Source organism: Cynara cardunculus, assembly GCF_001531365.2.
Source record: "Cynara cardunculus var. scolymus isolate 2C chromosome LG 13, CcrdV1, whole genome shotgun sequence".
NCBI lineage: Eukaryota > Viridiplantae > Streptophyta > Magnoliopsida > Asterales > Asteraceae > Cynara > Cynara cardunculus.
This window is the reverse complement of record NC_037540.1, coordinates 10,572,983-10,600,976: the sequence shown is the minus strand read 5'-3', so window position 1 is coordinate 10,600,976 and position 27,994 is coordinate 10,572,983. Positions and strand designations below refer to the sequence as shown.

At 36.5% G+C, this 27,994-nt stretch overlaps 1 protein-coding gene across 4 annotated transcripts; it reads left to right on the top strand.

Annotated features, from left to right (window-relative positions):
• On the top strand, nt 1-27,954 carry LOC112525662 (E3 SUMO-protein ligase SIZ1-like). Of its 4 annotated transcripts, XM_025135883.1 has the most exons (18): nt 35-300; nt 431-641; nt 2,475-2,555; nt 5,424-5,466; nt 7,137-7,206; nt 7,474-7,621; nt 8,314-8,444; nt 12,867-12,935; nt 21,058-21,145; nt 21,258-21,333; nt 22,675-22,748; nt 23,243-23,350; nt 23,971-24,129; nt 25,568-25,672; nt 25,758-25,838; nt 25,938-26,547; nt 26,983-27,126; nt 27,699-27,954. In XM_025135883.1, exons 3-17 carry the CDS (start codon nt 2,481-2,483, stop codon nt 27,120-27,122), a joined length of 1,977 nt encoding a protein of 658 aa, XP_024991651.1. In that variant the 5' UTR covers nt 35-300; nt 431-641; nt 2,475-2,480; the 3' UTR covers nt 27,123-27,126; nt 27,699-27,954. The 4 variants fall into 4 exon arrangements, with proteins under 4 accessions (XP_024991649.1, XP_024991651.1, XP_024991650.1 ...); XM_025135881.1 differs by lacking the exon at nt 431-641 and having other exon boundaries at nt 1-300; XM_025135882.1 differs by having other exon boundaries at nt 35-641.
• The last annotated feature ends 40 nt before the right edge of the window (nt 27,955-27,994 follow it).

The following is a 27,994-nucleotide window of genomic DNA, read 5'->3' as shown; positions in this document are numbered from 1 at the left end:
TTCCCACCAGTCGTCGTTGTCTTCTTCTTCTTCTTCTTCTTCTTCACCTTCTACTTTCAACTATCTGCTACCACGCATTACTGTAACTACAATTACCCATCCCAAAAACACACACTAAACCCTCCCGAAAGAATACACAATCTTCACGATCCCTAACCCCCTTTTCACTTCAAATCTATCGACGTGATCACAATTGCAATCGATCTTCTTTTGATCAATCCGGTTAGTTAATTGCATTTGTGTTCTTTCTTTGGAACAGAAGATTGGTGAGAGATGGATGATATCGTGTCGGAATGCAAGGTAATTCTCCAATTGGTTGATATTGATTGAGGGTAATGTCAATTGAGTTCTTGAATATGAATTTTATTGTGTTAAATTTTCCCTTTCGATTGGTTTTTGAATACATTATATTGATCGGGGATGTTATTAGGTTTTTTTGCCCATAATGTCTGAAATCGCGCAGAGAAAGATTGGTATTTTTAGAATCATATGTACGTATCTATGTGTTTATGGGTGTATGAATTTCTATCTGTGTGTGGGTATAGAAGAAGAAAGGGAAAGACAATAGTTGGTGCACATTTCACCTCCATTGCTTTTGTACTCGAGCAGGTGTAATGCAAGTACAACTCTAGCATGGCGAGGTACGTCTATCATTTTGACATGCAGTGCAATTGTCCATGCATTACACTGAACAAATGGCAGTAGCGGAGTTCCTGAAATTCTCTAGTGGAATGTTCACTGGTCTGTCATGTGTGTGTGTTTCTAGTCAATAGCAGTTGATGTGAGTGTTTCTTAAATTTTTATAAGGAGGAACTGCATTTTAACAGTCTGCTTGTTTGTTTGAATGGGGCACCACTGGTCTGAGAAAGCAAGATGTTGTGTTTTAGGTTGAGGCCAACTAAAAGCACTACTTTAGTTCCAAATATGGTATCCAGCCAGAGGAAGAATCATGACTAAGCAAAATCTATAGAAAATTTTTCTTTACGATTTTGCTGCATTTTATTGGATTTAGAGTTTTGGTGCTGCGGTTGGTAGATTAGAAACGTGTTATGTTATTTTACTTTTAAATTTTTGGGTCGAACTCTTAATTCAGAATATCGTCAGTGGGATTATAAATATGGAATGTGAAGGAAGTGAATGAACTTAAATATGAGCTCATACTATACATATATATATAGTATTCAGAATGAAAGAAGTGCAGGAGTAGACCAAGAACTAAGCTAAGTCGAATTCTGTGATTTCGGGTGATTCTGTATTCATCAAGTCAAATCTTTCAAATTAGCTTCTGGAGCTTTGTCAAATCTACGCTGCTGACTGCTGAGTGCCGAGGGTGTCAGCACAATAATTTTGACGACGGACAGGATCTGCTTCTAAGAATGCTATATGCTGTTTGCCAAATCTAAGTCGTTGTCTTTGCATGCAAATGTCATTTACATCCTTAAATAGTTCACAATAAAAAAAAAATACGTTACTCCTCCATTGGAAAGAGTCCTCTCAACAAATGTGAACATCAAGGAATGATGTCTTCCTTTTGCTACTTCTAATACAGATAATGTAAATACGAGGATAAGCTTGAGGACAGAATGTCATATAATACCACCAATATTCAATGAATTTGTCTCTCTTTGTTTGTAAATAAAGTTCTCTTTAGGAATTGAGGGGGTATTAGCCCACAATATTTTATAATGTTAATACTTTTCAAGGACTATTGAAAATTCATAAAATCCTTGGGGCCTTGGCCTTGGGGTGCTGACATTCTTTTGTCAGTGTCTAGCAGAAAAACTTCGCTTAAATTTACTTGAACAATTGAAGTAATCATATGCATATGCAACTTCGTGTACGCGTTCCATAGGAGCTCTCTGAAATGAATATGCGAGTCTCCAAATCTTTTTATTCAGAGTTCATGAATCATCAGGTTAGATCCATGGCGCCTCTAATTTTTGAAGAAGCTTATCAATGATTCGAACTACAAAAATATCGTACTACTTATATAAATACATATTTTTCATCCCAAACACAAATGGTGTACCAACTAAACCTACATCTCCATGTATCAAGAACAGGCAACTTAGTATATTTAGCATCCATGGCGTGAATGGCTTGTCATGAATCATAGGGACATGAATATGTATACTGCAGTTTCACGGACGGATATTATAACATCTACAAACATTTTGTCTTAGCATGCAAGGTAGAAGTGTTAGCCTAACAAGGATGACGAAATTGGTAATCAAATACATGCATTTACTTTAATAGGTTATATCACATAGGCACATTGATTGGCTCTCCCTAAACACCCATTCCTTTGTTTTTTCATATTGTTTATCTGTTAATACTACGTCGTTATTGGTAATAAAATTTTCTGGATTGTTCTATGTTCTTTCCTTCTACAACATTATTTCTTTTGCTTTTGTACATATTTTATATGGTTACTATAACACCATTACCTTACTGCATGTGTTTTCATCTTTTAGAAAAGAATGGCTCGTTTCAGAATTCAAGAGCTTAAGGATGTCCTCAGCCAACTTGGTGTTGCAAAGACAGGGAGGAAGCAGGTATATTTTCTATTGCATCAATATGAGATTTTGGTACTTTTTTGCTATTTTTTAGTTACTTGATATTATTTGGTATATGCTGCAGGGCTGTATATTTATTTTATGTTACCTTTTTGGTTAGCAAATATTATAGTTTGGCATGAGCTCTATGACTGTACTGTATTGTATATGCTCGAGTTTTATGTGCGTTTTTGGTTTTGATAAAAATCAACCTATACAAAAGCAATGTATTTTTATTAAATGAAGATCCGACCAGGCTTAACCATCTTCCTAGCAACTCCATGCTATAGTGTTCGGAAGCATCTTGCATATAAATGCATAATTACTTTAGCTTGCTCATCATTCATCAGTGGCTGCTGCAACATGTGCTTCTTTTGATCAAGTGTTTGTTTGATTGTTGAGAACATGTTATGCTAATTTTTTATATATAATCTTTTATACTTGTAGAGCATATGCGGTTGTATATGACCCATTTAGGGTTTTCAGATTTCCCACCACCACATAGACACAAACCACACAAAAAGGGAAATTTTCTCTAGTTTACATCTTCATGTTGGGCTCATAACAATTATGTGCATGCTAAGCAGGAAAAAATGCAATTGAAGAACCAAGATACGAACGTGTTTAAAGATAATTAGGGGGTGTTTGGTTCAGGCAGAAGAATGAAAATGACATGGAATGAATTTTCAACCCCCCCCCCCCCCCCCCCCCCCCCCCCGGCGGCCAGTTTAACCTGGAATGACAATTTGGGCTTCTGGGGGAATGAGCTCATTATATTATATAAAACCGAACAGTTTCTTTTAATTTTCATTCCCATTGATTAAGTTAACACTAATATTTTTGTTGCAACCTCATAAATATTCCAACATAAACCGGAATGTCATTTTCAATTACACATAAAATAGACAAGTGAGGAAATCTGAAAAATGAAAACTACAGAAATGAAAACTTATAAGCATCTTGTTGGCTATTTTCTAAATCGAAGCAGGATTTGTTATCACTTTACGTGAGAGTTGTCAAACAAATGGCATTTTTTGTTTTTAATTGAAAAATATTTTCCTTTGTCGTTTTAGCCGATAAAATCACATGGACGTGAAAGCTGTGATGATTTGATGATTGTATCGAAAATGTTATCTTTGTGGCTAATGCTATGGTGGATTTTCGATATATTAGACAACAATTTGACGTTGGCTGGTATTCATCTGGCATAACTATCTCCTATACACTAGATATTCTCTATGTCAGCAAGATAAATAAATTCACTGCCTCGTACCAACTACACAACCATAAATTCATCTGGCATATGTTTACGAATTTCATTTTCTAGGATATGCTTTGTGGTTGGTGGCAGGGTTGGAGTGTGGGCTCCAATTCAGCCTGGTATTTTTTGTTTTCTTTTATCTGAACTGAATCTGGTGAGTTTATGCCAATCATTTTCTAGGGGAACTCATGTTTAGATCTGTAACTTTTTATTTCTAGTAACACATCTTTGTCAAGTCTTAGGTTTTTTAGTATTTTTGTCCAATAAGAGAGAATAAAAGTGATGCAGGGCTCCCATATATAATAGGGTTGACTTAATTGGTGTTAGGGAACGAACATGCAAGATTCACATGAGCAATCACAAACAACATGAATGTAAAACAACATACAATTAGAGATGGAGAATTACAGGGTTTGATACAAATGACCTACATCTGCACCACACTGGTCACCCTATCAATTTTGGCTTAAGGTTTACAATTACATTAGAGGTATATATACGTGTGTAGTTTGGGCTGAAAGAACGCCGTCTGGGCCTAGGCGCTCACGCCCTCTGACTCCCGCAAGCGTCGTCATACAACATTAGACTCCTGCTACCCAGCAATTGCATGCCCAATGCTGCCTTTTCTTTTTGCGACTTGACCCATCAGGCGATTTTAATGAACAAGGTTTAATTTGTTAAGTGCAGTCACTGCCACATGGTATCTTTTTAAGGTTTGAGCACATATCTCTTTTCTCCAGCTACTCAATAATACCAGCCTATAATATTTGATTCATCGACTACAGGTGTGTGAGTGATCCGTACTGTAATTGCCATGAAAAAAGCATAAGTTCACTTGATATAACTTTCTTGGCTTTGGATTCCATAGCATCTTCCAGTGCAAAGATCTTGTGTTAACTCACTTACCAGTTTAGTTACTGCTATACTAGATATAATAATATTGGTTACGTTGAAGCATTAGCTTGAGAATCACATATCTGAGGTTATTCACGATCCCTTGATACTGCTGACATGCAGGATTAAAACTATGATACATGTATATTGGATAATATCAGTTGAGATTTACTATAAAATTTATATCTCCGCTTCCTGGATCTTTCATCCTCTTTGTGTATCTTAATTTGTTATCCTTCTTGGTGTATTCTAGTTATGTTGTCATGGATCCCTGACAACTCCTTATGCTCTAGTCTCTGGTTCAACATGTTCTGTTCCTGGTCGTAAAACAGAATCTGTTACAGTCTTAAGTGGAATGTTGGAGCATATGGTGCCTGAGTACTCTGTCATGCTGTCAGTGTAACCTTCTAATAAGTCGATGCCATAAGGAACAATGACAGGTGTTCAAGTGACACCTATACAGGGACTGGAAGTGTATAGCGATAATGCAAGTTGAAGGATCAAAGGACTTGTAGTTTGATCAATATATTGGTTTATTTAGTGTACACTCCACATTCAGTTATTCTTTCAATTTGTAATCTGTATCATCACTTATTTATACTGGGTTTATAAGTCATAGTCTTTATGCTGCAGGAGCAATTTTATTTGTTTACCTTTAATTATTGATGCAATTCCCCCGTATTCTTTTAACTACATATCCTTATTTTGTGTAGGAACTCGTAGATAGGATACTGGCTTTGCTTTCTGGCGAAGAAGGTAGATCACTGGCATTACATTCATTTGCCTGATTCCTGAAATATACCATAAATTTTGTTCTTTTGAATTTATATTAATGTCCATTGTTTTCTTGTGTTGACTTAAAGATTTTACCACATGTCCATTGTTTCTTCAGACATTTATGTTAGAAGATCGTTCTGTGAGTAGGCATGGGAATGGGGCCAGGACCCAATTCCTCATCCTCGTCCCCCATCCCCAATTCCCATCCCGGTCCCTGCTGGGGAATTTGATCACATCCTCATCCCCTTTCCCAACGGTGAACGAGGATCCCCAATGGGGAATTGGGGAACTTTTTCCTGTTTATGTGAGATATATTCAATCAAGAGTGTTAAACACCAAAGTCAATCCATATTTAAATCTCACACATTTCCAAAATTTTGCTTTTATGGAGTATCAAACATTTATATGTTAACAAAATCACAACATCATATGTAATTGTTCGATCAAACGGTTTTGGCTCTCCATGTTTTTTATCTGAAAAAAGTAAAACAAGTTAGAAAAAATGTATATAAGAAGAAAGGTCAGAATACTCTTTCTAAATTTAAAAGATACTATATTCTTTATAAACAATATATTTAATAATAAATGTATAATATATTTAATAATAAATGTACAATATATATATTTAATATATGGGGACGGTTACCCGGCCCTGTCCTCATCCCCGGTTTTTGACTTTTGGAGATCTCTATCCTTGGTTTTGTGGGGAATTCCTGACCCGGTCGGGGCAGGTACACCGGGTTCCCCAATGGGACGGGTCTCATTCCCATGCCTATCTGTGAGTTATGGAATCATTCCAGGATTCCTTGTTTTGTTCAATTGCAATTCTTTTTCTTTCTTCTATGCGTCCCGCTACTATCACTTCTAGCCGATTTGGGACTCTAATAGTAACTGTATTCAGAAATTTCATTCTACTTTTTGAATAATACTTAATAATTGAATGACTTCACACCAACTACTTGTTTATAATTTTCAAACATGTCATTTGAGAGGCATGGGTTCATATTTTAATTCTTTTTGGGTCTCAACTGTGGTATTTTTCAAAGGTGTGATGGTCTTACTTCTATGGTTCCTTGTTTCAAAAATTATTCTTGCTAACTTGAAGTTATCTGATCTCTTCTTGTGGTGATGTCTTTTTTCTCACAACATTCCGGGGATAACTTTTGCTACATGTGTTTGTGCTTATGGTAATTGCATGTTTCGAAAACCTCCTTCCTTATAGTTTGTTATAATTTTTTTATTATATGATTAGGGCCTTGGGCCAGACTAAATTAGACAAACTTGGAAATATTCACGTCTCTTTTTTCTCTTCAATGATGACTGTATAACTGATATTCCAATACTAAAAATCTGAACTTTGTAGATTGCAAGTTGTAACCTCTATCATTTTTTCTTTATACATGCATTGAAGAGCACCAAGTTTTTCTTATCTCTTCATGGGTATATTTGTTTCAACGAAGGAATCATGCTGTTCTCTCTCATGTGTTGGGGCTGTTCTTCGTTGAATGTCTTTTTGACTGATGTATTCTCTATTGTAAACCCTCCAGGGAATATCTGATGGTGCAGTTGTTACAATATTATTTTCTTTCTTATTTGTAAGTTTTTTCATGCTCATTTGTATTTCCTCCTAATTTTGTTTCCTGCATCAGATATTCATGGTCCAAAGAATAAATTTATTCGAAAGGAAGACGTGGCAAAAATAATTGATGACACTTACAAGTAAGCTTTTTCAATTTTTTTTCCTGATGGACATGACAGGCAATCATGGTTTTTCTGTAACTTTGAATTCTTTGAAAATAAAATTACATGACAAATAAAGACGATGTTATTTACTTATATCTTCTTATGTTCTATCCTATTACCTATATACCTCACCCCCTAAACTTGTGTCTCATCCTAAATTACTCCCTTCCCTCACATTGTCTTGCAATAAAACATGTTCACATCATTTGTTCTTACCATATTTATATCTATTTTTTATTTCAGAAAAATGCAGCCTACAGGGGCAAATGATCCAGTAACTGGTGGACATTGTGTCTCTGACAGCAGCAGCATTACACCTAGAGAGGAAATTGTTGATCAGAAAATTCGTTGTCCTTGCGGCAGTCCACTGAAAACTGAGTTCATGATTCAGGTTTTTTAGTGTATTGTTTTCTTTTGTTTGTCCATGAGCTTTGTAGTCTTTCAGTTGTCTTATGTATACAGGTTTTAATTTTTTTTTCTGTCATTTGATTGTGTTATATTGCTTAAGCATACAATTCACAGATAAAAGTCAATACAGATTATTTGTGAACGTTGCTAGAGCTCAAATTAGTGAACTAGACTATTCATATATGTCATTGTCCGAAGCACTGTAATAGTAGCAATTGATATTTATATGGGTGTCAATAATGTTCATATTTCCTAAGATGTTAATGCATGCAAATAGATATTCCAATTGCGCTTGCTAAAGTTTCTTTTCTTAGGTCCCTACAACTTAACAGTTAACACTGTAGTTTCTATGGTTTGGAAGAGGATTTGTTAATTTAATGTTTTCTTTATAGTCCTGTCTATTTTACAACTAAGCTATTTGCTTGAGTGAGTTGAGGTATAAAATTTGAGTTTAATGGCTACTAAAATCTGGTTGAGTATAATAGGCTTTGCGATTGCTAGTCACAAAGGATTATTTCCCATATGTTTGGTGTGAACTTGCATGTTGGTATATTTTCTATGCTTCCATTTAATGAACAGTTTTTTATTATTTCTGCATTTTGTTTATATCTCACCGAGTCACACTAGTTATTTGACATCATGATTTTTACTTATGTCGATGTCATTTCTGTCCAGTGTGCAGATCCACAATGTCATGTTCTTCAACACATTCACTGTGTGATTATCCTAGATGAGTCTACCGAGGGAGTTCCAGATGCTCCCTCTCAACATTATTGTGAACTTTGTCGAATCAACCGGTGTGACCCGTACGTATTTATCTGTCCTCCTATGCTTATCTGAAGCACGTGGTTATTTTTCTTGAATTTTATATGGTTTGCGAAACATAGTTGCTTTCTTGGTTATGACTTTGCCTATATAATATGCTTGATGCTTGACATTCCTTTAGGACCAATCTTAGGTGGGTCTTAGTTACATTTATCACAAGGTCCAATTTGTAGGTTGTTTCATAATGTTTTTCTCAATATGTTTTGAGGATGATGTTAGCAATGATAAATCCAATCAACATTGGTTATCGTTGCATTGCACTTGGTGTTCACTGGCACTGAGAATATGACAAGCTATATTCAATTATTCTACCTCGAGAACCACACTGATGCTATGTAATACCTAACAACAAATGTGGACCTACGTGACTATGGCTGGGGTAAGATTGTTAACGTGGATATGTGGTAGATCTAGGAAATATGAAACTTCAATGATACATCTGATGTGGTGGTAGTGTAACAACATGCACCTTAAGTGACACATTTAATAGTAACTACAGGATCAAAGGTAAGTTCAAGTTTTGAGAAAAACCAAACTGAACATAGATAAGAATGGCGAACATTGAAAATGCAACCACTTGTATATGGATGGATGTCTAAGGTGTTTCAGCATAGTTAAGATTGAGTTTAGGTGTAGGGTCAATTGAATTTCTTTGAGTTCCTAAGACAAAGGAATGGGTGTGCTTGTTGATGTGTTAAAAGGAATCATCTTACACAAAATTGGGGATGGGAGGAACCTCATTTAGGTTGTGGTTATCATACATGGGACTCAACTCAAGTTTATGCTGTTTGGGAGTTGACAAATGGAACATTTGTTTTTATTCACACAGAGAGAGACATATGTTCACACACAGGCACACTCACTCACTTACAAACGCCTTATTGAATGCACACGTGCCATTACTGGTTATTGAGATCATACCTTCTCCCACAAATGCAACTTTGCAGCATTGATAGATAGGGTTGTAAACGAACCGAACGAACACGAATAGAGGCTTGTTCATGTTCTTCGTTTAACTTAACCGAACAAACGAACAAACACGAACACTAAACGAACGAAAATCTTTGTGTTCGTTCGTTTAGAAAGCAGGTGTGTTCATGTCCGTTTATGTCCGTTCGTTAACATGCTAGATGAACGCAAACGAATGGGCTAAACGAACGTAAACAAACAGGTCTAAACGAACATAAACGAACAGGCCTAAACGAACATAATGATACGGCTCAGCCCGACCCAGAGGGGTTGTTTGCAATTTACTTATTCTTAATTAATTAGTTGATTAGGATAGATATTAATTAGTTTATTAGGATAAATATGTTTTCCTATTTTGTTGGATTAAGGTACGACTTTATTTAGGGGACCGACCACCCCATTATTGGATTCAATCAGATATTTTATTATTGTCGTTTGACATTGGAGATTCCTTGGTTCTTGAATTCCAGGATTTATCCGTAAGCATCCGATTAGCGGTACGTTTGGCTGCTAGTCTTGATTTTGCCAAATTGATTCGTATCACATAAACAAACCAACACCTTATCTTGTCATTCAATTAACTATTACGCACCAATTATCTGGAGGCTAGGGTTTTGGGGGGAAACTAAAAAGGTAAAAATTTCAAATAAGACAAAATGATGATAAAATTCAAATATAAATAAATTTTAAAAAGTTAAAACTTAAATAAATATTATTTGAATTCAAACTAAATAAATAAAAGATTGTGTATTAAATTTCATATATAAACGAACATAAACGAACGAATATAAATAAACATAAACGAACGTTCATGAACATAAATGAACGAACGAGAGTCTTGTTCATGTTCGTTCGTTTAACTACACGAACCAAAAAAATTGTTCATGTTCATTCATTTATTAAATAAACGAACTTGCCGCCGAACGGTTCACGAACAGCTCGCTGAACGTTCGGTTCGTTTACAGCCCTATTGATAGAGAAGGAAAGATGTAAATATTTCACACCGGAAGTAATCATGAAGAATGCATTTCATTATTTAAGACATATATGTTAGTTATAGGATAAAAGTGGGATTGGATGAAATGATGACACACTTCGGTAATATGTGATTTGAAACTTTCATTGAAGTTTGATGCTAAGTTCTGTAGGACTATAATCATACTGATCAAGATTTATTGGGTAAATTGTTGAGCCACCAAAAGTCATCATGAATACAAGAATAATGTGACAGAACTGAGAATGGTAAGATGGATGTGTGGCGACACAATGGGGAATAGGATTGGAAAGAATGATATGTGGGAGGCTTAGGTGGATTAGTTGAGGAGATGCTGACACAACAATGCGGGGGTGATTTGGTCATCTTGAAACTAGAGTAAAGGATGTGCAAGTCAGATGAGGATGCTTGTAAGTTGTACCAATAACAGGACATTTGAGAGGTAGATTCCAGCCAAGACTGACATAATATGAACTAGAGAATCAAGTGGAATATACCAAAGGAGTTGGCTTTAACTAGGAGTGCCTCGAATGATGCTACTCATGTTTCGGAGCCACAGTTGATGTGTTGATAATTTCTTGTCACTTTAATTTTATTATCTCCAATTATTTTGGATAAATGTGCTTGTTGGTTTCAATGATTTCTTCTACCAATAGTTCAGCAAATTCAGTTTGTTAAATACTTGATTAGTGTACCTTGTAATGTGATTACTTGATGCAAATAACATATTTTGATGTTTTTAGGAGAAAGGATGATGCGTGATTCTTATACCATGCAACAACACCAATTGCTGCCATGTAATAAAGTGATAAATGAAGTTTGATGCCACAACAATTGTATCACTCAATTAACTTAACCAATCTCACAATGTTAGAAACAAAAATACTACAAAATTACATACTAATTCATAAGGATGCTGAAAAGTAAATTAGTGCTAGAGTTTCACTTGGACTTGATTACTTTTGAACTCTGGTTGAAAATGTTAATTTTTTATTATGCATCAGATGGTGGAATTTCATATTGCCAAACTTCCTTTGTATCAAGGTAGAGTTTATATTAATAATCCTTGAACCTCAAATCTTCACGTACCCACTTGTAGCCTTAGTTTAATTCAAACTAAGATGCATATAGATGATGGAGATGATGAATTGGCTTGCTATTAAGTATGCTAACTAGATATACATATGATAAATGTGCCACAAAAATTTTCTAAGGTTCCATATTGCTTGGTAATCATATTTGATTTGTAGCAAGTTAGTCTATTTAGAAGATAAATTGTACTTTCTCAACAAGACAACAAATGCGATGAACATAACCATCACTATGAGTCCATACAGGGAAGTTCTGATTCACCTATCTATGTTCAACACATCAATCAAAGCAATAAAAAAACATATAAAACAAACATGCTCTGGAAAATAAACAAATATTGTGCAACCTAAAATTGGCCTAAGGGTATTAAGCTACATCATCCCCTACAATTAATGGTATTTGCATAATAATAGTTGAACACCGAATAACTTAGGAGCTTTGAGAAATATCATCCTTAGCAAAATTATACGGCACAAATAATTGAACTATTGAAATGCCTTTCAAGCGATCCGGATTTGAATAGCACCTCCTTGCAATCAATAATGGCTTCAAAGCCATCAAGTCGTTAATTAGATGAAGAAGGGGTTAAGGGACCAAAAGTATGTGTGGAATAATGTATTATGGATGAATGTATAATTTATGGTATATCTTATGTATATATAGTGTCCAAGGAACATGTAGTTCTACTAGGATTAGGAATATGTTGAAATTATATAGTGAGGGAAGACTTTAAGACAAGGAAATGATCTAAAATGAAGATCTATTTGATTAGAATTAGAAGATCTTAAGAAAACTTTGGAGAAACACCAAAAATATATTAAAACATAGCAAAATTCAGAATTTCTTTGGCTGGAAGATCACATTGCATGACTTGAGATGTAACTTTCTTCTTATTGACATGGACATAGCTATAAATACATGATTTGAGAATCAAGTGATTTAGATATTGAGTCCGAGTGTTATGTCCAAAATAAAGACTGGTCTCTTAAAGATGATATCTGAAAATAATTACAAACTTACTCCCCTTTTTCTCCACATTGCATTTTAGTGCCAAGCACTCAAATGATTCAAAAAAGTATCTGAAATCGAATGAACTTGGGCAATAAATCGATAAACCTTCTAAGAGTATTAGAGAATTATGCATGAAGAGGGGTTTATCAATGGACTGACTCCATAAAATGATTGATTTGGTGTAAGAATTTTGATTTACTTTCAGTAATTGTGTAATTTTTGTTGTTGAGGGAAATCTTTATATGTGCTAGCTCATTAGTTTTGTTATTGTCTTTTCATGCTAAGGTGGATTAGTTGACGTGGTTTCTAATTCTATTTTGCAAATATATCTGCTTAGATTTTGGAAGACTTTGGCACACCCTTTAGATCCTGTGAAGCTCCTTGTCTCAAGTACTCCAGATGATGGGTAAGTTATTCGCTTTTATCGCCTCATTGTCCGACTATTAATGATTTCATATTCATGTAGCTTAAATAAATTGGTAACTAATGTTTGTCATCGTTAGATGTGGCTTTAATTGAATTAGTTAGTTTTATTTTTCTGTTTGGCATATTTTGACTATTACCTATAAATAGTTGGGTATCCTCATTTTGTAAAGTCTAGTCTCAATTTGTAAATAAGATTCCTGCAATTCTCTCTACATGGCTTTCTCTAATTTCTCAACAAATTGGTATCAGAGCCTAGGGTTCCTTCCAATTGCTGATCGTTGATCCCCTCAATCGCCTTTTTTTCTTTTGAATCGCTCGCTTTCATTAATCGTCTTTCTGTGGACAATCGATTGGATCTTTCTGGTGTTCGATTCAAGGTGGAGTTTTCCCGATTCTGAAATTGATGGTGTGAATTGACGATTTCAACAGTCAATTTGAGGAAAATCGCATCAACAATCAAGTCGCAACAGTTTATCGGTCCTTCAATCAATTTTGTCGTTGAAATGTTTCAATTGGTGGTATCGACTTGTGTCCGACAATTCAACCAGATGTTCTTGATTTCTTGAATGATCGTTTTTGGGGATCAATTTCTTGGATTATCGGTTTCTAACAGCCAATTAAGAAATTGTCGACTCTTTTGAAGATTAGTCCGAATTTCTGTTCTTGATTACTCAACATTGAATCTTGTACCATAGTTCTTTCTAGATTTTCAGAAAGTGCCTCCACAAATGATCAAGATTAACAAGTTTACTGGAAAGAACAACTTCAGCTTATGGAGAATAAAGATGAGAGCTCTCCTAAAACAACAAGGCATTTGGATTCCCTTGGCTAGTGAAAGGCCTGAAGGGATGGCTGAATTTGAATTTGCACAACAAGATGAGAAGGCTTGCTCTACCATCTTGTTGTCTTTGGCAGATGAGGTGATTTATGAAGTTGCTGATGAGGAGACTGCTACGTCTTTATGGCAGAAACTAGAGAGCCTCTACATGACCAATTCTTTAACGAACAAGTTGTTAAAGTAAAGGTTATTCTCATTATGAATGAAGGAGGGAATGCCTTTGAAGGAACAACTTGATGAGTTAAACTCCATTCTTATGGATTTGAAGAATGTTGAAGTCAAGATTGAAGATGAGGTGCCTCCCTCATCTTATTGGTTTCGTTGCCCACTGCATATGAAAATTTTGTCAACTCGTTTGTTGTTGGTAGAGACACAATTACAATGGAAAAAGTTTGTTCAAGTTTTCACTCACGAGAGTTGCGACATAAAGCTTTAGGAAGTAGTTCCGAAATTCAATCGGTTGGCTTGTCGATGATAAACCTAGATAGGGACAGAGGTAGAGATAAAAGCCGAGAGAAAGGAAAAGGGAAATGGAAAATAAGAGGCCGATCAAGATCGAAGACTAGAGGTCCAAGTGGAAACCCGAGGGATAGCTGCCACTATTGTAAAGAACCGGGTCATTGGAAAAATGAGTGTCCAAAACTGAAGTCAAAAGGATCCGCTGCAGTAGCAAAAGATGATTCAGGTTCGGAGGCTGATTTGGTGCTCTTGGTGGTTGATTCCAAAAGTCAGTCAGAGGTATGGATTCTTGAATCCGCATGTTCTTTTCACATGACACCACATAAGGATTGGTTTAACACTTATGATAAGATTGCAACCGGAAATGTCTTGATGGGAAATGGCATGTCGTGCTATGTTGTTGGAATTGGATCGGTGAGCACTAAATTGCATGATGGGACAGTGAGGACTCTAACAGATGTTTGTCATGTACTCGGGTTGAAGAAAAACTTAATCTCTTTGGGAGTGTTCGACTCAAAAGGCTTCAAGTACACCGGTGTGGGTGGAGTAATTCGGGTCACTAAGGGTGCATTAGTAGTGATGAAAGGAGTCAAGAGAGGTACCTTGTATGTGCTGGAAGGTAGCACGGTTGTTGGATCAATAACACCAACCATTAATTCTGTAGAGGATGAGTCAGATTTGACACGTTTGTGGCACGAGGCTAGGGCATGTTAGTGAGAAAGGCATGGTAATTCTCAGCAAGAAAGGACTTCTTGGAGGTCATAGAGTTGCTGAATTGGGCTTTTGTGAGCATTGCATCTCTGGAAAACAAAGGAGAGTAAGTTTCTCAAAAGTTGTCCATACAACCAAGTTGACTTTAGATTATCTACACACTCATTATTGGGGTCCCTTGCAAGTTCCTTCACTTGGTGGTGGTCGTTGCTTCCTCTCAATTATTGACGACTACTCTAGGATGACTTGGGTATTCGTCATGAAGCATAAGAGTAAGTCATTTGAGAAGTTTAAGGATTGGAAAGTTCTCATTGAAAATCAAGTTGGGAAGAAGATAAAGCAGCAACGAACGGACAACGCATTGGAGTTTTGTTCAAGTGAGTTTGATCGGTTTTGTAAAGATGACGGAATTGCAAGGCATCGAATGGTTAGGCACACTCCACAGAATAATGGAGTAACCGAAAGGATGAATAAAACGCTGCTGGAAAGAGTGAGATGTGTGCTGTCAAATGCTGGGTTGAATAGAAGTTTTTGGGCAGAAGCGTTAAACATGGTTTGCTACTTGGTGGATAGATCCCTGGCAATGGCAATAGATTGTAAAACTCCTATTGAGGTGTCGTCCGGTAAGCCGGCTGATTACACRGGCTTATAAGATTATTTGGTTGTCCTTCATACTACCATGTTAGTGAAGGAAAATTGGAACCAAGATCAAAGAAGGGCTTGTTTATRGGATACGGAATTGGAGTGAAGGGCTACAAAATTTGGTCTCTTGATAAAAGAAAGGTGATTATCAGCCATGACGTAGTGTTTGATGAGGAGAGTATGTTACGTGGCATGAGGTGTTCGTCCACTCCAAGTGTTCAAGAGGAGAGTGTGTCCAAACAGGTGGAGTACGAGTTACATGGTCCCGATGAAGAGGAGAATACTGCTGGACAACTCAGTAACTCGCCTCAACCAGAACCTGTTGTGCCTGAAAATCAACACCAATTTGCTGAATTTCGATCTCTGGCATTAGATAAGCCTCGAAGACAAGTTGGTAGGCCAATTCGATATGGTTTTGATGACATGGTGGCCTATCCTCTGCAAGTTGCTGAAGAAATGGAGTTTTTTTGAGCCATCTACTTACAAAGAAGCAATCACAACGAAGGAGGCTGATGTGTGGATAGCAGCCATGAGTGAAGAGATTGGATCCTTTCACAAGAATAGAACTTGGGAGTTAGTAAAGTTACTTGAAGGCAGAAAAGTTGTGACCTGTAAGTGGATCTTTAAGCGAAAAACGGGGCTGCTAGGAGCTGAAAGTGTGAGATACAAGGCACATTTGGTGGCTAGAGGTTATAGCCAAGAGCAAGGGGTTGATTATAATGAAATTTTCTCGCCAATGGTGCGTCATACATCCATTCGGGTGTTGTTGACTTGTTGGCACTAGTAGCACAAGCAAATTTGGAGTTGGAAATTAGACGTCAAAACGGCTTTCTTACATGGTGAGCTTGAAGAGGAAATCTATATGAGTCAACCGGAGGGTTTTGTAGCTCAAGGTAAAGAAAACTATGTTTGTAAGCTCAAGAAATCGCTTTATGGGTTAAATCAGTCTCCAAGACAGTGGTATAAACGTTTTGACAATTTTATGGTGTGTCATGGATTTACTAGAAGCCCTTGTGATTGTTGTATATATCATAAGAAAAATGTTGATGGGTCACATGTATCTGCTACTTTATGTGGACGATATGTTAGTAGCGGCTTGTGATATGGCTAAAATTAAGAAGTTAAAAAGACTCCTTAATTCCGAGTTTGACATGAAAGATTTGGGGGTGGTTCGAAAGATTCTCGGGTATGCTGTTATATCGGTTAGAATACAAAGTATCAGTCAGGACCGATATTCGATGTATCGGTGATATAGTTTAATTAGAGTTTAGAAATATAGTTTCAAAATTTATTAGAATTATATATATAATATGCATTAATTAGAGTTTAGAAATATAGTTTAGCTTTCCAATCTTCCTCTTCTTCCCTTTCATCTCCAACATGATGATGATGATGATCATCTCTATAGCGCTCCCTTTTACTTCTTGTACTTGGTCCAACTTCTTCATTACCTCCCATTGCTTCTCGTACATCCGACCAAAGGAGGCCATCTCTTGCATCAACAAACTCTTGGAGCTCAACGTCGGTTGGAACCACCCAATCATCATTTTCTTCAACATCTCTCAAGAAAATAGGATTTGAAGACTTGCTATCCTTAAGAGATTTGTAGCGCCTCTCCAATCATCATTTTCTTCAACATCTCTCAAGAAAATAGGATTTGAAGACTTGCTATCCTTAAGAGATTTGTTGCTGTCGATTGCTGTTGCTGGCTGCTGTTGCTGTCGATTACAGTTGCTGCCGGTTGCTGCTGTGGCTGTAGCAACTTGGTAAGCAAAGGAGATCGAGAAGAGAGACCGAGAAAAGAAGCCAAACCGTGACTCCGTGAGAAGTCTGAAGTTGTGTGAAGTCGAAGTCGTGATTCGTGAAGGAACTAGGTGTCTGTGAAGTCGTAAAGATAAAAGAAAGGAAGAAGACCGTTGTGGAAGGCAAACTATTAATTTCAGACCTAATATATGTTACCAAGCCCAAAAAATTAAGCCCATGAAATAACAAAAGCCCAAATAATTAAACCCTAAAAAATCGATATATCGGTCCGATATATACATCAAAATATCGCTAAAAATCGGGAAAAATCGGAAAATATCGCTAAAAATGGGGAAATATCGCCGATAATATCGGGGACGATATTTTGACCGATATTTATGCAGCGATATTTTATCTAGGTCCGATATCCGATATATCGACGATATATCGCGATATTAACAGCATAGATTCTCGGTATGGAGATTATCCGAGATAGATCTAGATGTAAACTTTTCTTGTCACAGTGAAGTTACATTTTGAAGATACTTTCTTGATTTGGTATGGCTTCTGCAAAGCCTGTGAGCACACCTTCATCGGCAAATTCAGACTATCAGTGGCTTTGGCACCTCAAACAGAGGCTGAGGTGGAGTATATGAGCAAAGTTCCTTATTCTAATGCTGTAGGAAGTCTTATGTATGTCATGGTCTGCACTAGACCTGACATAGCTCATGCTGTTAGTGTGTTTCTCGTTACATGGCTAATCCGGGGAATACTAGAATTAAAGCCAATGTGGAGATTTGTTAGATGTGGCTTTAATTGAATTAGTTAGTTTTATTTTTTTGTTTGGCATATCTTGACTGTTACCTATAAATAGTTGGGTATCCTCATTTTGTAAACTCTAGTCTCAATTCGTAAATAAGATTCTTGCAATTCTCTCTACATAGCTTTCTCTAATTTCTCAAGAGTCATAATGCCTTAAATTGAAGTATAATAGTCATGCCTCTAATTTAGGTTTGCAGTTTCCACAGGAAAGATGTTGATAAAAATTATGATGCCATTACAGTTATAGATCCCTTTGAGTAAATGAACTTTGAAATGTAAAGTAAGAGAAGAGTGAAGGAAGTTGGCTAATGGGCATGATCTCTGGGTTTGTTACATTAAGTTTTTCTTGACCAATCTGACCATATTTGTTTACTCATTTTTTAGATCCTTGAGTAAGAAACTAGTAGGAACACCAACGGGCCGGGTTTTGGCCTGTTGTTGCTATCTTCGTCTTCGAAACCGGTAACCAAAACCATTCCCGTAATCGTCCCGATCCTTGTCGGGGATCCCATCGGGTCCCCACATTTTCCACGATTCCTGTTGGGGAACCCGTTAAGGGTAATAATCCCCGTTCCCTGTTGGTTATACCCAAACTTGAAACCAAAACCGTCTCCAAAAAAATTACATTACGCTAAAACTAAATAAATAAGATGCTAATCATGCAACTCAACCACTTAATTGACCAAACATATAATCCTTTGACCGTTACCAACAAATACAATCAGCAACGAGTTAATGCCAAGCAACTTAAACACAGTTAATTTAACCGAAAAATATAGATATATAAGCAAACACTGGAGAAATTTCCAACTTTGACTTTTTCTTGTTTGGAGCTTTTTTCCAACATATTGTGTTCAATGTTCATAAAAACAAGAAAGAAATTTAGCAATAAACATTTTGAAAGAATCAGGATCCACACTTTGAAAGCTTTTGCAACAAACATTTTGAAAAAATCAGGATTCACACTTTGAAAGCTTTTGCAACAAACATTTTGAAAAATAATTAGATCCACAGTTTGAAAGCTTTTGCAATAAATATTTTTGAATTTTTTGGATCCGCAGTCCAAATACTACAAAAATGGATTTCTTTATATTTGCATGCTTCCTCAAAACAAAAAGATTGATTGGGAAGGAAAGATCAAAGACTCAAAGTAATAATCAAATAGTTTTGAATTGTGAGAGTCTAACTAACTTTGAGCACTTGAAGAAGAAACTCAAATTTTCAAAGCACTTGGTAGTTTGTAGTGGTAGTGTAGATTGATGGGAAGGATAAAGATGGAGGGTTTTGGGATGTCACTTCAGAGAGTCGGTAGAGAGAGATGAAGAAAGGGGTATTTCAGTGGGTAAAAGGGTTTAGTCTTTTAGCCTTTAGGGATAGATTTTGTTTCTTATATATACATATCTATATCTATATATATCGGGCCGCGCCGGACTGGTGATGGCCCTCCCTATCCTCGTGTTTGTCCCCGATCCCCGTCCCGTTCCCAAAAAGACGTCCTCGAATCCGGCCCGAAAATTTCAGTTTTCACCCTCGGTTTCGGTTTTTTTTGCCATCCCTAGAAACTAGCATTTGATCAAACACTAATATTTACTGGCCGAACTGGCTGTCTAACGAATAATATATTCTATATGGTTTTGATAGATTTTTAACTGGACTTATCTTTTGATTAGCTTTTTAGAATTTTAAAGTTCGCAAAACAACTGTATATAATGGTAGAAATCTGCACAGATATATTGTTATCATGTTAAAGCAGTGTAGTATATATAATGACGATTTATATCAGAGTCACAAATTAATTTCTTTCTCTAGTTTATGCATGCTTTTACCATTTTTCATAGTCCAGCCTGAGTCAGTTTGTATAACAAGGCCAATCCTTTGATATTTATCTATTTAACAAGAAGACACATTTACTACACTATCCAAATATGATAAAGTTCGGATCTCGTATGTCCTGTAAATTGGCCCTCTCTTTGTGCCAATGGCTAAATAGCAATCCAAGTTTTTATTTTCCTTTGCATTTGACGTGATCTGTTAGGCATTTCCATGACATTATTAAGATGTGAAGGATTGGGCTTTTAATCTATCTGTAGCTGTCCCATTTTGGATTTTCCGTTATCATATGTATATTATCATTTTTGAATGCTGACACTTCCGTTCTTGGGATACTAGCACATTGACTGACAGTTTTTCTTCTTGTAAGACAGTTACAATAAATTGATCTAATTTGTAGGATTGGATGCCTTGATAACAGGGACTAGAAAGTATCATATACTGGTTTTACGGTGTTTTATAAATTCCTGCTATTTTATTGCTTGCTTGCTTGCTTGCTTTAATTAATCTGGTCAATTAAGTGAAGTCATTTTAGTCTCTTTGCTACAGTTTGATCTCTGTTCTTTAATTTTGGATAATGGTTTGGGTAGGAGGTGGCTGGATAGAGTTGTGGTTTTGGAAGCACATATTAATTTGATAGAGTTGAGAGGTGGTCAGATTCATGATCTGGAGGATCCAGTGTCGGATTATCTGGCCTGGTTAGCTTAGTTGGCAGTGATCTTGCTGCATATGCGTCTTTAGTTGGATCTGGTTATATGCGTTGTTAAATCTTGTTTATGAAAACACCTTGGCTAACATCTCTTTCCAGCAACCTTACTGTCAATCTCATCATAAGGCATAACACTGTTCACTTATCTTTGGGTCCTAAACTGGTATGTGGTCTGTGCATAGGTAATTTGATCCTCAGACAGTGATTCGATCAGATTTTCTGGTGACATTTAATATTCCATAACATCATGCACATTGTCTCTTGTTATAGTTTCTAGGATTTACATATTTTACTTGGATCTTAAATTTTTCATATGTTTTATTTTAATCCCGTATTGGTATTTCGTAGTTCACAGCCACTACAGAATGTGGAAACAAGCTTCCAAATTACAAGAGCAAATGTACATATGCTGGAGAATGCAGGATACGATGTACAGGTGGGATTTGTTTCATCACAGCTTCAAATGGAAGCGTTCATTATTGGTAGTCCATGATCCTGTGTTTGGGGTTGATAGATCTTTTTAAGTTTGTGTTGCTTCTCTTGAGCAGGCGTGGTGCATTCTTCTCAATGATAGTGTTCCATTCAGGATGCAATGGCCACAATATCCTGATCTAAGAGTCAATGGTATGTTGGCTTTTGTCATTATCATGGACTATTTGATTTTTATGTTGCATATTTACAGTTTTAAATTGTAATGGGCTTCGAAGTGGAGCCCGATATTTGATTTATATCTTTCAAGGGAAATATGTCATACTGAAATGATATAGTTGATCTTTTCTTTGTTAGCTTATTTCACTCTTGTGGCTACATGAAGCTTCAGTCTACTTTTGTGGTGAACTGTTGCTGAAATTTAAAAAAGATGTAGTTATGTCTTCATACTTTAGAATATGAGCTCTTCTATTCATCTCTTTAGACATTTTTCTCTTAAGTTGAGATATCTTCATATCTGGTTCAAGTTCTAACATGTGTATGTCGAATTGATGTTTTGACAATAGAGACTCGCGATATCTATTGTGTGCACATGCAATGAACAATTTTTTACCTGTTATGCAACTGTTGAGTATACTAATACTAGCATGAGGATGCATGAAACACAGAAAATGATAAATTTTAACAGAAAAGCATGGGGAATCTGGTAATCCTGCTCTACCTTGTCAATAGAACCTTCCTTATTCCAATCAGTGTTTATGTATCATAACTGAACCACCAAGGCTGTGGTATTGTGGAAAATGTCTGTACTTTTTACTGCTCTTTATGAGCCTGTTGGTTTTATTTAGCTTATCTGCTCATGAGCCAGGATGTCGGTGATAACCAACTGAACCACCCGCCACTTCTTGTTAGCTTTCCAGTTTCAAGAATACTAGGACGACAATGCCCTATGATAATAAGATGAATATCGAATATCCATTTGTTCTTCAGCTTTTTGATAACAGCTTCATTTCAGAGTCTTTTCTACAAATTTTTGTCTTCAAAGATACCTCATGCTAAGTGTAAGAATTAGGATCATAATTAGGCTCTAAAGCAAATTTCATCATATTTTCATCTCTGGAATGCTTATACATTTGTATTTCATCTCTGGAATGCTTATACATTTGTATTTCATCTTGTATAGACCATACTCTGCATCTATATAACATCCATTTTTATGTAACTTGCAGTTCATTTGGTACTTCCACATCTTACATTTATTACCTTGTTAGCTCAATGTTTGGATGCAGTTCTCTTTTTTTCTGCTGATTTAAATGATTCAGATGTTTTTTTCCGTACCACATTATGTGGAAGTTGAGTGTAGTATCATCCTTTACATACTTTTAATGCTCGGTCAGTTCATACGAGGCATGTATGCACAGGTCTATGGACACTAATGCTTGGTCAGTTCAGGGATAATGTGATGGTGGATTGAGAATCATGATAGTGAACTCTACTTATAATGTACTGATTTCTAATAAGTCATGGATTTTCCAGGCATCCCTGTTAAGACGATCAATAGACCTGGATCAAAGATGCTTGGAGCCAATGGTCGTGATGATGGTCCATCGGTAAGTTCTTTTATTTTGACATTTATATTTTCATTGGTTGGCTTTGCATTAAGATCTGCAATGTTCATTTTTACACTGTTAAAGTTTTTTCTTTGCTACAGAGCTGTGATAAAGAAGGAAGGCAACACTGAATTTAGACTTCTGCTAGGAACCTATCACACACCCTCATATTAATTCTTTTTTTCCTCTGAACTGCAAAAACTTTGTGACATGGTGCAAACAGTAGATGGTGGAATCTGTTATTTCTACATGAGAAGATATATTTATCCATGGCATGTTTACCCTCTTTAATACATCTGAATTTTTTTGGACGACCCCACCCCCATAACCTCTTCTTCTGTGTAATCTGTATGTATACATAATGTGCCTTCTCCCACCTAAGAAAATAACTAAAGAAGGGAAGTAGGAACTAATGGAAATAGGATCAAATTGGCATGGGGATTGCATCAATGACGTCAGTGCTAATTCTTTTCTGCATTCTTTTTTCGTTTCAGATCTCGTTGTTTCTAGTGGAGGGATGTAACCAGATCTCTTTATGTGGTTCTGATGCTCGAACTTTTTGCTTGGGTGTCAGACTAGTGAAGCAACGCACAGTTCATCAGGTATCTTCACCTATTTTGCATTTGATATCAATTCTTACTGTTACTTGGTGGAAACAATGAAATTATGATCAGAGGTAATTATTTAATAAACTGGGGGACTGGTTGTTCTCTTTTGATGTGCCATATCTTGCTATTCTTCCTATGTTGTGTTTGGGGGCTAATAATCTATTCTAGCCTTTTATCTTCCAGTTTTCTTTGTATGGGTAGATACTTAACATGCTGCAGAACTTGTCACTTTCTAGGATTTTATTCTGCTTTTTTTTTCATATGTTCCCCTGTGGTTATCTTCAGAATTTTTAATCATCAAGAAACAGTTACTTGCTTTGAAGTACATATTATTTACAATGCTTTTATTTCTATGTCTAGTTAAGACAACTAATTGGCTCCATATAATGACGGTTTTCAATTCTTTAGCTTGGTATCTCATCCTCTTGTGTTCTCTTTTTGTATATAGTAACCATAACTCAACTGCATGAGTTCTTCCATGTAAAGATATCCGAATATTGATGACAATCATACGATTGTTGTGATCTGATTTATTTAGTATCAGGTGCTTGCTTTCACATCTGATTTCCTTCTACTTTCATACCCTCTTAGTTTTTTGCCCACTTCCTTGCTAGGTTATCAACATGATTCCCGGTGAACAAGAAGGTGAATCCTTTACTGATGCTGTTGCCCGTGTTTGTCGTTGCATTGGTGGAATGGCTTCTGCAAATGATGATAGTGACAGTGATTTGGAAGTTATTGCAGACAATGTCACAGTTAATCTGCGTTGCCCTGTAAGTGCTTCCAAACCTCCTTGGCATGGTGATTAATTCTTGACTTGTTTGATGCATGGACAGCGTGGTGCTCGTTATTTGTTTGTTGGGATTATTCCAGTTATGTTTTGCCTTATGCCATTAGCAAACCAGAGTAATACTTTAATAAGAAAAGCTTAACAGTTGCACTGAACACAAGCTCCTCTATCTTTCTCTCACTTGCTGGTTATATGCCAAAAGAATTTGGAAGGCAACAGGTGGTTACAAGCACAGTGCCACTTAACCAACTTGCTCTTACTGGCAGAGCATGCCTAATCCATTGGGTCCATTAATTGTTAGCCAACCTGTGATAACTTTAACAGTTTCCCGCTCTCATTTTTTCAATTAATCACATTTGTGATTGCATAGAAGTAAATATATATGAATAATAAGACATTAACATAGATAAATCAATGACTTAGTATCACAATTATATTAAATACTAAATGGAATAAATGCAAGTAGCTCAATTCACAATGTGTATTTGGAGAGTAGCATGGAAATTGGGGTTTCCTCGAACTTTTACTTTAATTTGTTGGGGGTTATGGCGGCCGGCGGCAGAGGGGTGAGCCCTTTTGACTGAGCCCTTTTGACTTTTGACTTCCCTGGTATCAGCGGGTAAGGTCATGCAAACTGTACCTTAACCAACACTTGAACCACAAATATCTGAGATGAGATTGATAAAGGATCATGAGTTTCACTTCTATAAGGCATTTTTTGTAGAATCATTTGATGTGCTTTCATTTCCCCCCCAAATATTCCTTCTTGCACTTTTCTTTCTGGATTAGTAGATAATTGTGCCGACTTAGGTAAGATACAGGGATTACCTTTTCATTCATTTTGGCCTGATTTACAGCTAAAATTGTGAATACCCGTTTAGCAGATTCGGGGCTTAATATTCTAGAGTGGTTTGTACTTTATCCATTTGTTGTATCAAGGACCTCTTTCTCTTGGGAGGGGATGCATCAGTTCCTACTGTATTTGCGAATAGGTTGTTATGGTGGATCAAATTGTTGACCTTCTGGTGCCCTTGTACAGTATTAGGTCTTTAATGTGAGTTCAGCCATTGCTTTTGTAATTATTCATGCACGTCTTTGTTTCATTTGTTTGGTACAAGGCCAACCCAACCTTACGTGATGACGCTTAGTTACTGTGCTGTCTTTTTCTTCATGATGCTTTTGCACTTAAGCAGAACGATGAGTAATATGTTTTTTGATTGTCTATTCTTCTGTTGAACTTGGAACTTTGTGTATCCAGTTGTCAACCCAGTTTCAAGTTTTCTTAATGGTCTGTATCATGCATGATTAGGTTATTTGGTGGTGCTAGTAGTTCACTGGTGAAACCATCAAGCAATTGCCTTAACTTAAATGTGTGTGGTGGTTTTTATAATGTTTCTGCCTTTTGTTGATACCAATGACAGATGAGTGGGTGTAGAATGAAAACTGCTGCTAGATTTAAAGGATGCGTTCACCTTGGATGTTTTGATCTCCAAACTTTTGTTCAAATCAACCAGCGGTCTAGAAAGGCAAGTTCTTACCATACATAACTGTTCTGTGCTAGACTTACTTTTCTTTACGTAATTTGCATAAGAGAAATCTTTTTATTTGCAGTGGCAATGCCCCATTTGCCTAAGGAACTATTCCTTGGAGGACATTATCATCGACCCCTATTTAAATCGTATTGTGAAGATGGTATTTTCGTCCTTGCTTCCTTGTTCATACTGTTCAAGTTGTGTTGATTCTAAATTTAAAGGCACCTGATTTTGTTTTCTTTATTACTCTGTGTGAAAGATGCAACATTGTGTCGAAGATGTAACTGAGATTGATGTGAAGTCTGATGGTTCGTGGCGTGCAAAGATTGGACGCCCTTTTATGGATCTTGAACGATGGCACCTTGCAGATGGATCATTGTGTATATCTGAAGTTAAAGTCGATTCAAATATGGAAGTTCCTGCTGGAAAAAGTGAACACCATGCAAATGGGCATGGAGTATCAGATGTTGGTTTACCTCTGGGAAATCAGTCGGAAGAATTTATTACAAACTATGGGCAAGAGATAATATCAATGAGCAGTGGTTCTTCTGACAATATGAAAGAAGATGAGTTTGAAAGTATCAACCATCATGGTACTAACCAATTTGATATCACAACGAACAAAGACAGCATGATGGAGTCTGTGCCATACAACTATAACCAAACATCTGGAATCACCAACAGAAGTTCTTCTTCGTCACTTGGAGATCCAAGTGTCATTGTTCTTAGTGATTCAGAAGAAGAGAACGATGATATGGTTTCTCCAACAGGAGTCCCCTTACTTGGCCCACCCAATGGTAGTTCTAGTTCACTCACTGCTAATCCCGAAACGCCTGTTATGCACTCGGGAGATGCTGTACTTCCAGCTGGTATGACTTCTTTAGGCCTCCTCAAATAATTGTGATCTTTATTCAGTCCCTTCCTGTCTTCTGTGATATTAAAATATGTTACCATATCTTATTTAATTCTGCGAAAAATGTATTTTTATGCACAGCACATGAATGTACTTAAATAACCACATACACCATGCCTGTCCTACGAATTAGGTTACACCAGTTATGATCCTTCAATGTCACTGAAATTCTTCAAACATGTGGATTCAGTATTCTTCTAGTAGCACAGAATAAAACTATGTGGTTCTTTTAGGTACTTAAGTTCCTTGGGTTCTTCCGGAACATTATCTGCTCGTTAGTATGATAATTTTCTACTATATATTCCCTTAGTTTCCATTTAAACTAGCTTCAGACGTTCAGGGTGCTATAGTTTTTTTTACTTGTAAAAATTTAACTATTTTGTCTTTGCAGGTTTATCGCGTCCGAGTGGGGACGTTAAAGAATCTGGTCACATGAGTAATAGCAAACGGCAAGGTGGCCCTTTCACATTTCCTCGCCAGCCAAGGACTGTAAGAAGGCAGCATGGGACAAGAGATGTACCAGGTGCCTAAAAAGGTAATAATCATAGTAAAAACATGTTGCTTTTATCAGGTATAATGCACTATAAGCAACCAACCATCGCATGCCCATTACTTGCTGGTTCGATTACCTTGTTTCTTAATTAGTTTCTAGTAGTGGGAGCAAGGAGGGGTCTTTGTGGAAACAATGTCTCTGCTCCTTTCTTACATCCCACCGCCAGACCCTATCTCTGCATGATTTGGTTTGGTTTTAGAGCAATAGGTGTTGCGTGTAAAGGGTCTATATTAAAAGCACGGCTGTTTTACAGAAACATTGCACAGCATGCGTAGCTTAGACTTTACATGATGTTTATAAAAGCTTTACTAATTTGCCATTGCGATGATTGTTACTAATTGTTTTTTGTAGTATCGGATTCGGAAGCTCATTAATTCTATTTTCTTTTAGTTGGGCATTTTATAATTATTCAAGATCTTCTATGTAGCATGCCAACTTCTAGTATGATCTTAAAGATCGTCTGAAGATTGAATATAATGGGAATGCGACTTGTTTTTAGATTAATTTGTGTGTTCTTCTGACCCTCGGTACGTTGTATGCCTTCTCTCTGTTAGGTCGCAAATGGCTCAAGGAAGCAGGTGCATGTAATTTAAGTTCGACTTCTTGTTTCTGGAGGATAGTAGTAGTATTTCAAAATGGACTACAGTAGGTATAGATTCATCTTTTTTGTAAATCGAAGATAACCCACTTTACAAATCTTCGAATCTTTGTTTTTTCAGCAGCTCTGTAAATCCTCATAGCATCTTGTACATATAGCATTTGGCTTATGATTTTTGATTAGTGGTCCTTGTGCACATTTGCGTTCGCTTCCTCTCATCTTCTACTATGTCGAACTTAGAAGCACCCAATG